This window comes from Electrophorus electricus, chromosome 9, assembly GCF_041902795.1.
Source record: "Electrophorus electricus isolate QZ-2024a chromosome 9, ASM4190279v1, whole genome shotgun sequence".
Lineage (NCBI taxonomy): Eukaryota > Metazoa > Chordata > Actinopteri > Gymnotiformes > Gymnotidae > Electrophorus > Electrophorus electricus.
The window spans coordinates 18,795,497-18,812,851 of NC_137505.1; the positions used below are offsets into that span (position 1 = coordinate 18,795,497).

General features: G+C 44.0%; 2 protein-coding genes across 3 annotated transcripts; one reads left to right on the forward strand and one right to left on the reverse strand.

The window, feature by feature from the left end:
• The first annotated feature begins 64 nt into the window (after positions 1–64).
• mob4 (MOB family member 4, phocein) lies at positions 65–4,253 on the forward strand. The gene is made up of 8 exons (XM_027026285.3): positions 65–218; positions 1,609–1,671; positions 1,853–1,953; positions 2,163–2,205; positions 2,425–2,511; positions 2,825–2,904; positions 3,200–3,311; positions 3,482–4,253. The coding sequence occupies exons 1-8, from the start codon at positions 159–161 to the stop codon at positions 3,611–3,613; spliced, it is 678 nt and encodes a 225-aa protein (XP_026882086.1). The 5' UTR covers positions 65–158; the 3' UTR covers positions 3,614–4,253.
• Positions 4,053–14,598, reverse strand: rftn2 (raftlin family member 2). 2 transcript variants are annotated; one of them, XM_027026284.3, is made up of 9 exons: positions 14,072–14,598; positions 9,524–9,704; positions 8,748–8,856; positions 8,317–8,500; positions 7,633–7,851; positions 6,437–6,543; positions 6,200–6,303; positions 5,999–6,077; positions 4,053–5,693 (listed from the first exon to the last, which is right to left on the reverse strand). In XM_027026284.3, the coding sequence occupies exons 1-9, from the start codon at positions 14,211–14,213 to the stop codon at positions 5,493–5,495; spliced, it is 1,326 nt and encodes a 441-aa protein (XP_026882085.3). In that variant the 5' UTR covers positions 14,214–14,598; the 3' UTR covers positions 4,053–5,492. The 2 variants fall into 2 exon arrangements, with proteins under 2 accessions (XP_026882085.3, XP_081576514.1); XM_081720388.1 differs by lacking the exon at positions 9,524–9,704.
• Between the last annotated feature and the right edge of the window lie 2,757 nt (positions 14,599–17,355).

Sequence of the window (17,355 nt, forward strand, 5' to 3'; positions counted from 1 at the left end):
CCGAAGCTATTTTTATTATTCGTTTTCTGACATGCACGCATATAGAAATTTTTTTTACGGAGCCTTCAGCAAAGTGGCGTTTCTGACCATGCCCGACCAAAGCCGCTACCAGAAACCGCTGGGGGGCGCACTTCCCCCATCAGCGTAAGTCGGTCGAGATGGTCATGGCGACGGGCGCAACCGTCCTAAGGAGGAATAGACCAGGCACCAAGGCGAAGGTAAACTAAAACAGGTTAACTTAGCCTGTCAGCTTGCCTTTAAAACCTGTCAAAGGGAGTACGTGTGAATTCAGTCACCATGTGAAATAAAACAGGTTGCTAGCTAGTTTGCTCGCCTCAGACCAGCTAGCGTTAAACTAAATAGCATCGTTTATTATGGGTTTTAACCACTGTGGTAACCATTACCATTACCATTGCTACCATGCTCGCTGGCGTTACCTAATTTCCCATTTGCCTTATAGATGATTGCGAACACATTGTAAGACACATTTATTCATCTTTTTTTCAGTCAACGTTAGCTGTTAAACACAGGACCGAGTACTTGGTACCTAGCGCAAACAAACACAAAGCTAATGTGGCTACTGTTTGGGTTCAGCACAGAAGGGGTGTGATAAAAATAGTTGACGTTGTCAAAAACCGACTCGTGGTTAAACATGTCTCGTAGCCACATCAGATCAATTTCACACACAAAAAATGGTAACTAAGCTATTCCACCGGTTTAAATGTTCTGTTTAGGTATGGAAGGGCCGGTTTCAGTCGTATCATCGGTCTTGTAGTTATATGCCGCCCTCCAGAGTTCAAACACGCCTAGCGCTCTCTGTTCAGATGTCTCTAGATTTAACTAAAATGAATTTCTTTAAAGTTTACGTTTGTCTACCTGACATTAGTTATACAAATAGCGAGATAATCTAATTATTTTATCAACGCGTTGAACATGTTTTAACTGGAATCTGCGACTTTTTACTCTTGTTACAGTGCCATTACCTTTATGCTTAAAATATTTAGGTAATCTTTTACTTAGATATATTTGGTAAAAATGTGTTTGGGAGGTACTTAATAAATTGTCAAATCATTATAGTTATATTGTTTGTAGTGCATGGGGTAGAAAACAGTGAAAGCAACCGTGTTACAAAGGTGTAATAGACATACATACATACAATTTTCTTTTAACAACTGTATTAGGGATCGGTCATGCACCACAAAGCTGATTTTCCAGGTGGGGTTGTCATTTGAACCAGTTTTAATGTGTCATGTTAAAAAGACAGCATGATGCAGTTGTCACAAAACACAGCAGAGAAGTCAATAATCTAGCAATACATATCTGTATGAGCCAGAGGAAGCTTTTGTTCAAAATTGCGTCCCTGTTTCATTGGTGATTTTCTTACAGTTGCATTCCAAAACAGCCTGAAGTTGCTATGAAAACAAAAGACAACCCAGCCAATATCCATACGTTGCCTCAAGTTTCAAAAGTTTTGTCTAATATCCTGAAGCTGTTTATTATATCGTAACAGACTTGTCATAATCCAGTGCAGTAACTCAGGTACACCTCTTTTGCTCAACCTGTTTCTGTGCACAACCTTGAGGAGTGCTTCTTATCCGTGTTTGCCAGGACTTCTACAACTGGTCAGATGAGTCTTTCGAGGAGATGGATAGTACTCTGGCAGTGCAGCAGGTAGGGGTAGTTCAGATGTGGTCCTGTGATTTATACTTCGTATAAGCTTACTTGTTGTGACATTTGAAGCTGGACGGGCTTTATTTAAGCTGTCTGGCCTTTTTCTAATTTTGCCCTTTAGGCCTACGCCTTCATTATAATGTAACCGAGATAATGAGAGTCTTGGTTCTGACTTTGACAGTATATCCAGCAAAACATTCGCTCTGACTGTTCCAACATAGAGAAGATCATGGAGCCTCCTGAAGGACAGGATGAGGGAGTGTGGAAGTATGAGCATCTCAGGTGACTTTCCACTTGTTAAATCACTAAAATAATGCTACTAAATAATAGTGGGTGAGTGTCAATAGACCAGTCTTCTTCTGATGTGGTATGATGCCATGCCACTTGGTTAAAGATATTTATGAAATCTCTTATTTATGTTTTCTTCGGTTTTGAATCAGTTTCTCTGTCTTAACAGAAGTGGTTTCATCTCTCCCTCATTGATTTATTAGGCAGTTTTGCTTGGAGCTCAATGGCTTGGCTGTTAAGCTTCAGGTAATTTCTGTTAGCACTTGTTTTTTTTTTCTCTTTAATTTGATGTTAAATGTCTATGAACTTTGCATTTATGTAAAAAGGCATTATAAATTACTGTTATGAAGGTAGAGGCACCACTTATGATGGCCCAGTTTCGTGCTTTGGAGATGGGCCTTTGTTCTTGTATTGTAAAGTGTCTTGTTCACTGTTAATGGTGTATAATGTGCTTTGTGCTTGCAGACTGAGTGCCATCCAGACTCCTGTACCCAGATGACTGCCACTGAGCAGTGGCTCTTTCTCTGTGCTGCCCACAAGACTCCCAAAGAGGTTGGAGAATGAGCATATCTACAGACTCCTCTCTTTGTACCAGCCTGAAAAGGACCAAAACCCCTCACTCAGACATTCCCATAAATGGCAGATGTTTATTAACCTTTCAGCTCATGTAGAAACAAAACCTCAGTAGTGTTTTTGATGTGGAAACGCCCACTGCACCCTTGCATTCCTGTAATTTGAGTGAACTCCCTGACAGTACCCCAGATCAGTGTAGTGCTTTTAATTATCCCAGCTGAGATTCTGAAGGCTGATACAGGATTTCTAAGAGCATATAATGATGTAATTGTATTTCCTGCTGTCCATTCAGTGTCCTGCCATTGATTACACAAGGCACACATTGGATGGAGCAGCTTGTCTTCTCAACAGCAATAAGTATTTTCCTAGCCGGTGAGAGACACCCTTCACTCATTTTAATATGGAATGTAATTAGAGTAATTAGTAAAGTATAGTCTAAGCTGATTCAACACTTTTTTTACTGGCAAAACATCTGTTGGCACTGTGCTTGCCATGGCATTAGGTATTTGTAACCTGTGGTAAACCTAGTCCTTGTATCACAATGTACAGTGTGTTTGTATGAATGTATGATAATATAATAATTCATTGATGTGATTGCACAAATTGTGACACTATGCCGGCGGTGCGTACTTTGTGTGGTCATGGGTGTCTGGGGCATTCTCTGCAGCGTCAGCATTAAGGAGTCGTCGGTAGCAAAGCTGGGCTCGGTTTGCCGTCGCATCTACAGGATCTTCTCCCACGCTTTCTTTCACCATCGGCAAATATTCGACGCGTATGAGGTCAGCAAAACTGTTTTCTAGACCTGCCAGCAAGTGGCAGCATGAGATTGTTTTAAACCAGGCAGCCAAGCGATGGAAGGGATACTGAGTTTGTGTTGCATGATCTTTAATTACATTTACATGCCGGGTGGAAGGTCCTGTAAAACGGTGGATCTCATTGTCACCCGCAGAACGACACATTTCTGTGTCACCGCTTCACCCGCTTCGTGATGAAGTATAACCTGATGTCCAAGGACAACCTGATTGTGCCCATACTAGAGGACGAGGGCAAGAATCCCTCCAGTGGAGAAAGTGAAGCCTGACCTCTCACTCCCCAAGCTACCCGCGAGTGCTGCAGGAGAACCCAAACAACTGAAACTCGGATAAACAGGCATATGCACCACGCAGACCCTGCGGCTTCCAGCCTGAAGCCAGAGCAACTCCCACGTCTTTGTGTTTAGATACATGTATATAAAACACACACGTGCGATTGTGCATGCTGCACTTTTGCTTTCCTGCTTAACAATCTTGGCAGCCTTTCAGGTGTCCTTTGAGTCCATCTTGTTTTCTTTTTACAGTGAATGTGGTGATATTCACCCATTGCATGTTATGTGGGTTGAGGGGTCATATCCAGCTCACTTTTTTTATGAACTAAAGTTAATTTTCCTTAATGATGTTATTAAAACATTTAATATCTGATGTTAATTAAAGAACTGCACCCAGTACTACTCACTCACTCAGTTTAGAAAAATGAGAAGCAAATAAAAGCAAATACCTGTTTTAATAATATATTAACACAGTAAGTGGCAAGTTAAAATGTTCAAATATCCAAATACTGCAGCTGGTAGAGAACACTGGTCTGAAAGTGGCTTAATAAAAACAAAATGACAGCAAAAATGGATCTCAGTACTCAATGGCTTAAATCATATACACAGCAGCATGATACATTTTACAACCTACATTTTTGTTGTTTTCTAGTACAACTTGGGACAAACCCTTTGAACAGGAATCCAACATTACATCTGTGACAAAAGTAGAAAAAGTTAAAGATTAAATAATCTAATGCTTTTTTTCTGTGACACCCAGCTCATTAGTTTTAACAGAGTAGAGCCACTGCTGTACAAAGTCAAGCCAAAAAAGGCGCTGAATGCAGAATGGTGATCATCAGACTAAAATACTGATTACTAAGTGAATGTGTTGACTTTACAAAGAGTGTGCATTGCCCTCCCTTTTTAAAGTGTGAACAAAATGTTTTATAGGCCAATACGTCCACAGATATTCCACAAGAGATCAACATACAGCTATAGCATCACTCTGACACAGCCTGCAGTGTCAGATATATGTTCACTTTACAGATGTGCTGGTGAGCAGAGGCTGTGTGTGAAAGTCATTTTGTGCGCGTGAATCCTGGCCTCAGAAAGCCCTTTTAGAAAAACTCCAGGCTCCCCAAGAGGCTGGAGGGCTCCGCACCGGCACAAGTGTGCCCAAAATACTGCTGCCGAGTGAACATTCACACAGTGCAGCGCACTGCAGGGGATCTGTGGGGAGGCTCATTGCCAGAGCCACCGTGCACCCTCGAGCTACTGCAGGTGTTAGGAGGAAGGAACTAATGTGAACTAGTCAGGGGGGGGAAGAAACAGAAAAAACAGGAAATAGAACTGAGAAACAAATGTGAGTGAAAAATAGTAAGACAGATTTAGGTGAGAGAAATGTGTTTAGTGAGAGAGTAAAACAGATTAGTACTAGAAATGCGTGTTATAATCTTGTCCCCGTGATGGTGGTCTGCGCGGTATTTTGTAAGATGTATTTGCTCAGGTCAAGGTAGTGGGTGATTCGGTGCACGGTATAAAATCCTAGCAGTGCTTCAGGTTAGAAATCCCAACTCGATTGTTCAGACACTGGGGCCACATACTGGATTCGCCTTATGGCTGTTTGTGATGCATTAGAATAGAAAAATGTACAAAATTGAAATTCCCCGCATAAAATAGTTATGGCTTCATTTAAAAAAAATTACCTCAAATATATGGGTTAAAAATCCATTTCCAAAGAATAGGGAAAATGCAAAGAACTTCAACTCTGTCAGTCTTAAGTCATTCCACCCATAACACAAAACTGATTTTGGGCTATAACCAGCCAAACTGAGGCGGAGTTGTGAATGTCTGGTCCCGTATTCTGAAAGACTGCCCTCTGTGCTTGGGCTGCTCACATGCAGGTGACCTGGGCCACCCCTTCATCCTGTTCCAGGGGACCCTCCTCCAGACAGGACAGGGCACTGGGATAGCCCCCTCCAAACACAGGGAAACCCCCGATGCCCCCCGAACAAGGGGGAAACTCCTCAGTGTGAGATGCTCCCACCCCTCGACTCACTGAGTGACTGGCCACTTCTCTCCGGGGGGAGCCCACCTGGAAAAGAGGGGAGAGAGAGGAAAGAGAAAAGGTACACAGCCTTCAGTGTCTCTCCATTGTGTGGCCAAGTTTGTATCCAAATACAAGCAAGCATTCATAGAGAAAATGTAATAAACCGTGAACACAATGTGTTTGGCTACAGCACGAATGCCACAATTTTATTTAAATGCAACACCCAAGTAATGTTTTCATGCATGTCTGCATGACAGTAAAAGTACTGTTAAAGTACCTTTTTAATATTCAGTTCAGTAAAGCTGCTTAGTATTCAGAACACGGAATAAAGTGAGTTTCTCTCACCGTACCTCACTGTGCTGCTGCAATGGCTGGGATTTAACAGGCCTCTGGAGGAAAACCACCTGTTTGGTGGCAAGATTTCCCTCACTGCAAATAAAAAAAACGAAACAAACAAAACCCCCCCCCCCCCCCAAAAAACCCCACCCACAGTCAGCAACACAGGAACAAAAGTATGAGTGTGTGTGTGTGTGCATGCGCGTATGCCACACCTGTCATGGCGAATGACGGGGGTGGGTAGCACACACGTCAGTAACCAGCCAAACTCGGCCAGTGTATGGAGGAGTGGCCCGTAGTCTGTCTTCACAGCAGAGTCCTGGAACAGACGTGTGTGAGCACTAACTTTAAAAAAGCTGTTATTTCACAACCTTTGTAAATGCACAGGGAGAGGGGGTCTAAGATGCTAACTAATATGCATGAGCTTTGTGCAGCGATTTGTTTTCACTGACCTCAATAACAGTCCACTGCTCCACTACGATGGTGTCATTGGCGGGTGGTGCAGTGTTCCTCTCCTCATACACAAACAGTCCCTCTAAAGATCTGGGCACTGGCTCACCTGTGAAAAGCACCAAGGAAATACACCTCCCCTTAGCATCCTCAGCAATTCAGATTCAGAATTACATCTCCTCTGCCAGCAGAGATTAACACATGGAAACTTTCTGCCTGTACAACAAAAATGCGCAACCCATGTCTAACATGGAGAGAGATGATGTTTTGTTCCTGTCTGAATATTATTTATTTGCACAAATCATTTAGGCATGAAATTCACATTCCAAAATTTTATTCAAACAGTTTTTTAAATTCAACTGAAAGTTTAGTTGCAGTAAATCAGTCTGTGGACCGTTTCATCTACGGCACCAAGAGGGGATATTCAACGGATCTCATTTTGTCAAGAATGAAAACGTGTCGCTGACCTACTAAAACCTGAACTACTTAGAAGACATCGGTGTGCGCACAACATGTGTGACGTGTCTGGAGATCGGGACCGAGCGAGGAAAGCTGCTTCACGTGTGCTCTTTCATGTTCCACATTCTCAGGCCCCAGATGTCTCCACACACGTGCGCGCACGCACACGCGCGCACGCACACACACACATCTGATTTAGCTGTTATTAGTCTTGTGTGAAAAAGGAAGTGAGGTCCTGAGGTTGGGACACGACATCTAAATATAGCAGTGGTGGGAGCGACGAGACGAGACGAGACGAGACGAGACGAGACGAGACAGGGGGAGAGGGAGGGGAGGGGGCAATTTTGGGGGATGTGCTAAAGGAGAGACAGTATACAGTATATGGTGCACATGATGAAAGACAGAGAAGAAATCTGGAGAGGGGTCAGTTGGACACCAAGTGCTCCTAATCACCCCAGTGATGCTTTAATCTCCTCTTCCTCGAGTAGGAAGGAAGACGCTGTGCTCTTCCCTTAAGAGTTCATTCTGGGAGTTATGCACCGGGGCTCATGACTGTGCGTCACATAACAGTCAAACCACTGACCCTCAGTGTCTATAACAGAGACATGCCATTTCTATCGCATTCATATTTATACATTGTATTCCCACTTTAGGGGCAGACAACCAATGAAAAAAAATATTAAAAAAATGGTCAGAATCCCTTTTTAATGGACTAAGCAGAAATAAATTTGACTGCTACCTTTAGGTGTATCCCAGTACACAAAGGAGTCCACTAATGACCAACCCTTGCGATAGTAGGCTGCGGTCAGCTCTAGCCAATCAGCCTCCAGACCACTAACGACTTGACCCTTCCTGGACACGCGCATGGAGAGTGCCCCCTGGTGGTAGCAGCAAGCCAGGGCATCCAGTGGGGTGCATCCTGGAGGCCAGGAGTGGAAGAGCACCAACAGCTTCAGATCTGAAGAAGACAAAGGACAGGAAGAACACACAGAGTCAAGCTTTACGTACATCACAGCCAAGCACGGTTCCTAGCACCCTTCAAGGCACCTTAACCCGACACTTAACCTGAGCGAAGCAAAAGAAAGCACCCTCATTGTCTGTTCCTTGCTCACTGAACGGCTGGGAAGGATTGGGGGTGGGACACGTTCTGCCAGCACACCTCAGACCTATGACTGACCCCAGAGCAGTGTGAGAGGGGAGGTAGACTAGCTTTAACACTGATTAACTCATCTTTGTTTTTGCCTTCAAGTGATATGGATTTGCACCAAGTTCACATGATGTGCATCAATCATGAAGTGGTGACAAATTCTCTTATTTTACTTCTTTCTTTAGTACAAAAACCTGAAGTCAATTATTTGAAACGTGACATGATGGATGATAAAATGCTGTGTGTTGGGCAGTATGGGAACTGGGAGTGCCTGACCTGGGCTGCATGCTCCATCCTCCACGTCTCCGTCTCCTGGGGGAGTGCGAGGGGGCGTGCGGGGCGGGGAGCGGTAGCCCCGCCTGGGGCTCCCCATCCTACCGTTGCACCCACCACCTCCTCCACCTGCTTGCTGGAGCACCGAGCCCACGAACCGCATGCCTCCTCGAACACTACAGTTGACCTGGGCGTGTGTACGCACAGATATACACACAAAGAAACACAGACACATACATGCACAGTAGTCCAGGGAAACACAGGTTATCTAGATGCCTTTGGGCCAGCAGTGGCAACAATAACAATCTTCATGCAATTCATTTTATGCAGATGAACTGTATTTCAGGTTAACTGTGTTTTGAGAGCATATCAAACAAAGCACACACTAAAAACATGCGGATGACACAGCAGGCCTGCACACAGCGGTCACCCACCCGGTCTAGGAGAGCTGTCACGGTAGTGTCGGTGAGGGAGTCTCCAGACAGAGGCCACTCTTCCACCCACAACACTGGCGTGCTGTGAACCAGGGCTACAGTGTGCTTACTGCAACACACACACACACACACACACACACACACACACTTACTTCAGGCTTCAGGAAAATCCCATTCTCCCTCCTTACATTCTGGGTACGATATGAAATGGTGTCGTTTTAAAAGAAAAGGAAAACAGAAGCAGAGACGTGTGACGTCAGCCAGGTTTCCTACAGTGGTCTAGTCCATGTGATGAGACCTCCAGCGGCGGGAGCCCGCGAAACCCGCGACCTCGACTGCTGCGATGAACCCGGCCGGAGCTCATGGCCGATTTGCTATGGGCTGCACGGCCACACGAGGCCCATGTAACGCGAGTAGCTCTACATCACACGACTGTGATTTCCATACACACAAGGACAACTCTCCAGGCTCAGTAAGAAGGTTCATTTTTGTTTCCTTTTTAAAATGATATAAGTAGACTATTGTCGCAGTTGTATCACCTCCTCTATCTCATTGGCTCTTGATTGTACTCTGTTGCTGGGGATAAGTCACGTCTCCGCCCTGCTGTGCTCTACATTTTGACAGAAAGCACCAACCCCCCCTCCTCTCCGCATCTTTCCGACTTCCCCGCGAGCGCCAGCCTAAATAGGAACAATTAAAACTGGATGCCGAAATCGGAGACTGGAGAAGAGTAAAAGGGCATGAGTCGCCCGGGAGGAGCGGGCGGGGGGCCGTACCTGGGTTTGGGCCGGACCAGTATGGCCCTGTAGAGCAGGCTGAAGGGCAGTGTGCGCGCGCGCCCCACTGACAGGATGATGGGGTGCAGGGCGGCCAGCGTGTAGCCCTGCGTGTAGTAGGACTGGACGGCTTGGGGTAGCTCGCACAGGGAGGACAGGTACTGCACGGTGGGCCGGCTACCTGCGGAACACAGCCAGCACGCGGGCGGGCGGTATGTGAAGAGTGCAACATAACACAGAGTCAGGCTGCAACATGACACATTATACGAGAACATTATATAGCCGTCTAAAGGCATCTGGCAGTTTGGAGTTTCTCCGAGTTTGTAGATATGGGTGGCAGTGATATGGCGCCGTGTAAGCCTTTATTCAGTTAGAAGATATTTCTTGTGAGTGAGAAAGATGTAGCCTGGAAGTGTTAATGTGGCTTGGAAAGGGCCTGTATGTGCTGTTTTCGTTTGTGCTGGTAGTGACGCCTTTCTGCTCCTGTCAAGCTTCTCACTGCCCCTCCTCCCATGGCCCCCCAAACACACTTCCTCTGTCCACAAAGAGCTGCTGTTCAGAGCGCGCGCACACACACGCGCGCGCACACACACACACACACACACACACACCATTTATGCAAGACCACCAGCTCTCAAAGTAAACCGTCCCTCATTCAACTTTTCCCACCACCCACAAATCACAATTCTGTATAAATACCCTCTACACAACTCAGTACGGGACTTCTGATGTGATCCCAGCCCAGGCCATTTTGGCCAAGGAAAAAGTTCAGAAGCAAACGAGTAAAGACAGTCAGTGCGTAGTGCATGTTTGGCCTCATACCTGGACCACTGCGAGCTAAGAAACAGACCTGCTAGCTCCTGGGGAAAGAGGCAAGTCGTGGCATTCACACGGCCAACAAGCACAAGACCGACTCCTCAGAGGCCTGAGCTTTTGTTCTCCAGTGGCTCCCCTTCATCCCCTCTCCTTCCCGTCCACACACACAGACAGACACACACAGCACTCTGTTCTCCTCTCATGGTGTGCCAGAGAGAGAGAGAGAGAGAGAGAGAGAGAGAGAGAGAGAGAGAGAGAGAGAGAGAGAGAGAGAGAGAGAGAGAGAGAGAGAGAGGAGAGAGAGAGAGAGAGAGAGAGAGAGAGAGAAACAGGCATTAGGGATAAGACGTGGAGAAAAAAGAGAAACAAGAAGAGAGAGAGAGAAGACGGGAGTGAAAGAAGATGAAAACAGGCGGAGTGACGGTGTGAGGAAAGAAGAAAAAAGGGAGCATAATGGGGAGAAAGAGAGAGAGAAAAAAAGAGAGTGAATAAGGAGAAAGAATTTATAGGAGGTTTTACGACCCAGAACTGTTTCAGGAAAAGAGCTTATGGGTATGGAAGAAAGTGCTTTGGAGGGTGCAGAACAGAAATAAGCAGGAATGATGAAACAGAAGCTGAAGCAGGACAAGCCAGAGAGCTAAAAAAAAAATAAAATAAAAGTGGCAGGAAAAAATGGTCATGGTCATGTTTTTGCTTGTGCCAAATTAGAAAAGAACGAGTATACAGGAAGAGAGTGCCATTGTGCATGCACCACAAATTGCTGTTCAAACTCAGGATGAGTTTCCTAAATACTTTACAGTCGAGACCTCTAGAAATCTACTCAACCACCACCACTATTAAAACAGCATGCGACGCTGAAAAGCATTCCTTCCCCGCTTGCACACGAGACATACGCAAGGCGATCGGAGACATCATCTTGTTTAATTGGACCATCTTCTTCAACTAAGCAACGACTCCTTTTCACTTGTGAATTTGATTTAAATCTTACTGAAAATATTCCACATACATTTTCTCTTAGCCAAATACAAAGCTATAAGCCAATTCATCTTTGCGCTTAAACACAATAAGTGTAATAGTGGCTATGGCCGTGTTGGACCTTTCTGTCCCTTTCAGGATCATTAATGCTGCTTATTTATTTTGGCTGGACTGGACACTTCTTACTTTCCTCAGATGTGGCTGTATGGATCTACCATTCTGAGCGGCACAACTGTTAGTGCTTGAGCCACTCTAGCTCTTCAGGTCCAGCACCACACTAGTCCAAAGTCAGCTAACTTTGTGGTTGGACTGATTCCTGTTTCTGGTGCTGTTCGGTGCAATAATCCAGAGTAGATGACTAAGGCCAAATCGGGTTTAATCTGTCCATTGGCTCTACAACATTGCAACATCTGGCATTCCACAGACAAGGTTCAAGTGAAACCCCTGTGATCCTTGAACTAACACAGACACAGAAATTTAATACCAAAGCCCTATTAGATTACAGGTTATAACATCTAGCTTCAGGGCTTTTCCCCCAGACTAAATCGTAACAAATTAAAGGTTGCTAAGTGATAAAAGCCCTGATAAAAGCACCTCTCGGCAGTACAGGTTTGGAAATAATGTATTTTAAAAATGAATTAAGACCAGAAAAAAAGCACTGGGTCAAGTTTTAACTTGCTTTGGCCCTTCTGGTTGGGAACAACATGCTGTATAGCCATTGGCTAAAAATACCTCAACAGCTTTTCAATTTGATCAGTGAGAAATTTCAAGGCTGGTACTGTATGTTATACAGGACACAGTGACACAGCTCTACACAGGGCAAGAATACCTCAGCATCTTCGGTTTACAGTATGAGAAAGTGAACTTGTCCAACAGAAGACGACAAAGAACATATAGTGAAGTTCTAAAAGGTCCACGTAGAATCTACAATTCAAAGACAATCACTACTGCATATATACTGTAAAGCTTGCATAAGATTTATGCAATATAAGGAGAAACCATTTTACATCAGAAAGGCAGAAGCTGTGAAATAAATGAGCTATTTACTGGATTTTGGAACTGTATAGGAACACATGTTGTTTATGTACACTGTGCCCAGAAGAGCAAGATTAACTTAATTAGAAAGGAAACAGATTTAATCTTCCTGGGTCTTTAAAGATCAATTATAAGACATGGCATTAAACAGATTCTGCCTAATGTTGCTCTAATCGCTGTTTAAAACATGAGTCACTGTGCACCATTTACAACTGGACTTATTTTCCCATTCTCAAGAAGCCTTCAACAGCAGTGCGAATTCCTCCCCCACTGACCTAAACCTCCGATGGTCTTCGACATTCAGCACTTCTGGTGATATCATTGTTAAAATGGCATAGGCTTGGAGATCAAGGCCATCCTGAAATGAGCAGTTGTTGTTGAAACATGAACATCAGTTGCCTTGTGGGAAAACACTTTTGTTTGTATAAGCCAGATGTCAGACAATCTTCAGAACTTGCATAAATACATACTGGGTGTCACAGTCCTTAACTCCTCATCTGGAACTGCAGTTATTCTTTCTCCAGATCAAAACAATCTCAGATCTTGCTGATTTTACAAAAGAACTGTTTTCATGATCTCAAGGTGAAGAATCTGTTACACTGACCAAATCACCCATAAAACCCTGCGAGCTGTGTAGGAGACAGTGGCATTGGCAATGTGCAGCACAGGTGTGACTCAGGAATGAGGAGAATGACATGGATGAGTCTGATTCACTCACCAGATCAGGCCTTCCAGTGCTGTGTGTCCACACACACACACACACACACATCCAAAGATGTGCAGCAAAATGACTTTGAACATGTGAACAAAAAACAGACCACCCCTGAACTTGAACTTTTAGTCCAGTTATTATTATCATATGATCAAGAAAGTCCTGCATTTAGCTAACAGCATTAGTCTAATTAACACCTGTCATTTTTACTTGGAGATATGCTTAGGTCTACACTATGCAAAGTCTACGTAAAGTCTGTCACTGTGTTCTCCCATGGCAACATTTTTATATTCATTAGGGGTGTGTGTGAGGAGACTAAAGACCTGGATACTATCCGACTGCAAAAGTAACTGAAAAAGTTTGAAAATGCACTTACATTTGGATGCATTTGTATGAGGGAGAAACCCTAACGTCTCTGGTTCGGTTTTACTGTTTGGACTATATTTACTGTTTGGACTATATAACGTACTGTAATAAGCATGCCCCTAATGAGAAGCAGCTTACTTCACCATCCTGACACAATAGCCACTCCACGTGGGTACGTCTGAGTAACACTGAAGTCAACCAGTGGCTCTCCCTAATGGAGAATGCATGCATGCACGTATACTCAGTCAGATTTTAAGACATTTTAACAGATTTAACGACCTTCTGATGTTTATGCCGGCGAGCACGAATGAAGCCCCCCTACAAAATACAAAAAATAAAAAATAAAATAAATAATCTGTCTAGGTTTAGACGCACGCGCAAATGAGTAATAGAGCTCAAACGCTCGTGACCCACTTCTGCGCTGGAAGGAGCGAGTGTTTTGCTGCTAAAACGAAGGGAATAATCCATCATCAATATTTTAAACCCGTTACACCTAAACACACCAAAGAAATGAACATTTCACCATATTCGAGTTGCATATTTAAAACAAATGTGTCGTTGGTGATCGGGCAGCTTAAACCTCACCGAAGGTGGACACCTTTCCAGCCTCCTCCCTCGTGCGCCAAAACCAGAACTTCTCTCACCTTCTAAACTGAAGTCCAGCAGGGCGTACTCGTACGCGGCGTCCGTTTTGCTTTCCACCTGAGGTCTCCTCAGAGTGGAGTAGATTTTCCCAGGACTGCTGCTGTCTTCGGGATCCTCCAGCTTTCGTAACCCGCATCCCATTGTGGCGCGAGACCGAGCACGAGGGGTATTGGGGAGGGAGAGAACCCGACTCGCGAGCGCACGAGAGGACCACGCGCTGTGCACCCACTCTAACGCGCTCGTTCCATCACCGCTCCGGCAACTTAATCCGCGACAGTGGCAGAACACTTCACGGTGACCTTGAAGTCAAGTCAGGAGAACGCCATTCAAAGCTTGCAGACTTGCTAAAATATATCTATCTATCTATCTATCTATCTATATATATAGATATATCTCCGTGGTCTCCACAACCCAGAAAAAACTAAAGTAAGTTCTCCAGCTGCTGAAGTTGGAGTAATATGCACATCTGCTTCGGCATTAAAGTGTAAACTGAGTCATTCACTTCAGTTCCAACGCTCTTGCGACTCACAATGGCCACTGGAAAAATAAAGTCAAGCTAAAGCGTTTGCTGGCGGAGGAGGTGCAAAAGCGTGGCGGTGGGCGGGGAAATTAGGGACGAACTGGGCGAACTGGGCGAACTGGGACGAGACCCCGCCCGCTGCTCGACTGGTCCGAGTAGTTGGCATGCGTCCGTGCAACTGCAAACACAAAAGCACAAACTACACAAACCGCATCGATGAATGCGGTTTTTATTATAAGCGATGTGTGCTTTATCTAGTTTACAGGGAATATTCGGTGGATTAATAGTTTTCATTGTGAGAGGAGGCCAAACAGTCCATCACTTCATAGGAGAGCTAATCTTGCACGTGGCTTCGCCTTGATACCGCTTTGAAGTTTAAATATCATGAATAATTTATGTTTCATCTACGCTATATAGAGTTTTCTTTAATTACCTAAAGAGTTTTACCTTTAGTGAATATGACATTTATAATGTAAAGGTTAATCCTACCTTTTCAAAAAAAACGTTTTACAATCTTGTTAGTCAAGGCCCAAAGATAAGATTATTTGAATCTTCTACAGTACACTGTTAACTACCAGTAGTCAATAGATACCAATTTTTGATCACAGACCAACTATACAGCATATTAAAGGCATTGATATTTCACATATGACTGTATCATAGCAGCTGCATATTATATTCCACACGTGAGCTCACAGTCTGCAAATATTTTAGTCTCGTTCACAAAGAAAAGCCAACTGGGAAATGTTCACCCATGGCTCATGGTGTAGGGTTGTAAGAGCAGCTCACGAGTCGTGTTCGCTGAAGCTCTGGCTCAGACCACTGGGCTGTTTACATTACCTCCCATGTGGGCAAAACACACCAGACAGGGACCAGAAGGTCCAGAAAAAGATTTTCCAAATCTCCCTCTCTCTCTCTCTCTCTCTCTCTCTCTCTCTCTCTCTCTCTCTCTCTCTCTCTCTCTCTCACGCATGCACGCACACACACACACACACACACACACACACACACACACACACACACACACACACACACACACACACACACACACACACAGTTAGCTCTGTATTTGTATGTTGTGGCTGTAAAGACCAGAGGCAACCTAAAGAAGAAAGCATGCTCTGGACCCTGATCGACAGACTGGCTCCGCTTGGCTCCTTTCCTCTCTGTCCACTCATTGCTCACGCTAATCCCTTCTCAAACACACAGCAGCTGACAAGCAAACCCACTCCTGCCATGCCTCTGCCATGCCTCTGCCATGCCTCTGTCATGCCTCTGTCACTGCTAGACGTGAATGCACAAAAGCAGCAGTAGGTCAAAATGGCAGCGGAAATGTTATTATAGCTGTTCTGTTTTCATGATTCATATATTATATATATTTCCAGGTGAGTGCAGTGTACTGTTGCAAAAGATATTTAAAAAAATATAATGAAGTAACCAAGGTTTCCAGAGATGGAGGATGCTTAGGACAGAGTTCCTAAAAATATATATATAATTAAAATAAATAAATAAAATATATATATCAAAGTCAATTAATCTCCAATTTGTTCAAGCCCTGTAAATACAGCCATATAGACATGGGATTTGTCAAGCACTGATGATATATTGGGCTACTGGAACTTCAGAGGCTAGGGAGTCAGATTTGAGCTGATCTAGCTCAGGCTCTGGTGAAGCAGGAGTTCATATGGTGGGCCTTATCGTTGGGAGGCCGCTTCAGGGCTGTCAGTTCAAACAGCATCTGGGTCTTGTTTGCATTTGGCACATGAGCTCCACCCCCACCCTGGAAGAGCTCAGTTACAATGAATGGGTACAAATGTTAAAGGTTATAGGTTAAGACTAGGACTGAACACAGCCACATGAGATTGAATACACAGACACACAAACGTATACATGTATAAGGATATAGTTAATAGACTTTACACATTTTTTTTCCCAAATAGAAACAATACACTTTGTTAAACTTCAAGAAGCATTTGTTGTGTCATGTCCATCCCTGAGAACAGCATTGGAGAGTAACATCTGGAGAGAATCGGTACTTCTGCAATCACTTTAAAAGACTTTAAAAGACATGCATTCTACATGCGACTTCCTTAAAGTTGTCTTAAAGTTACTCTGGTGGTTTCATAAAGTGTGTATATTTTATGTTCGGGGAAACTGAGATGAAAATCACCAGCAATTAAGTTTTATTTTTGATCATTAAATAAAATGAAGTGCAGTTGTTAGGCCAGAAGGACACCTCGCACAAATTACACATGCTACAAACAAGCCGCCTGCAAATTCATCAACATTCCTGTTATTAAATCAGCCCTGTAGCTCATACAGAGACTGTGTAAGGTTTAGCAATTGATTGTTACCACGTGCTGCACCCCTACCTGGCCTGCTGGGGCAGTAGAGGCAGCAGGTTGATTTTACACCCAGAATATTTTGGCACCCTTTTGCTTTGTCTCTCTTTATATAATCTGACTCATTCTCTTCACCAGTCTGAGATACTGAGATAGTCATAATGATAAAGGTTTTGTGATCTTAAACGAGATGACTGTAACATGACACTGAAATAAATGTAAGTACATGTAGTCTATTTACTTTCACATGCATTTTTCAATGACTGACTTTCACTTTTAACCTAGTCAATTATCAGAGTAATTGTAATGGAGGTATTTCTCCTTTGACTCAAGTGAAGGACCTGCGTACTTCTCCCAACGAGTTTGCGAACTGATTTGGTGCATCGTTGCCATTAAGACATTTTAGTTTTTGTTTGAGAAC

Coding starts and splice junctions, on each gene's coding strand:
- mob4 (XM_027026285.3), top strand. CDS start 159: ATGGTCATGGCGACGGGCGCAACCGTCCTAAGGAGGAATAGACCAGGC. Junction 219..1,608: donor GACCAGGCACCAAGGCGAAG/GTAAACTAAAAC, acceptor CGTGTTTGCCAG/GACTTCTACAACTGGTCAGA. Junction 2,905..3,199: donor AATAAGTATTTTCCTAGCCG/GTGAGAGACACC, acceptor CATTCTCTGCAG/CGTCAGCATTAAGGAGTCGT.
- rftn2 (XM_027026284.3), bottom strand. CDS start 14,213: ATGGGATGCGGGTTACGAAAGCTGGAGGATCCCGAAGACAGCAGCAGT. Junction 6,544..7,632: donor GTACTGGGATACACCTAAAG/GTAGCAGTCAAA, acceptor TGCTTTTCACAG/GTGAGCCAGTGCCCAGATCT. Junction 6,078..6,199: donor CCCGTCATTCGCCATGACAG/GTGTGGCATACG, acceptor TTTTATTTGCAG/TGAGGGAAATCTTGCCACCA.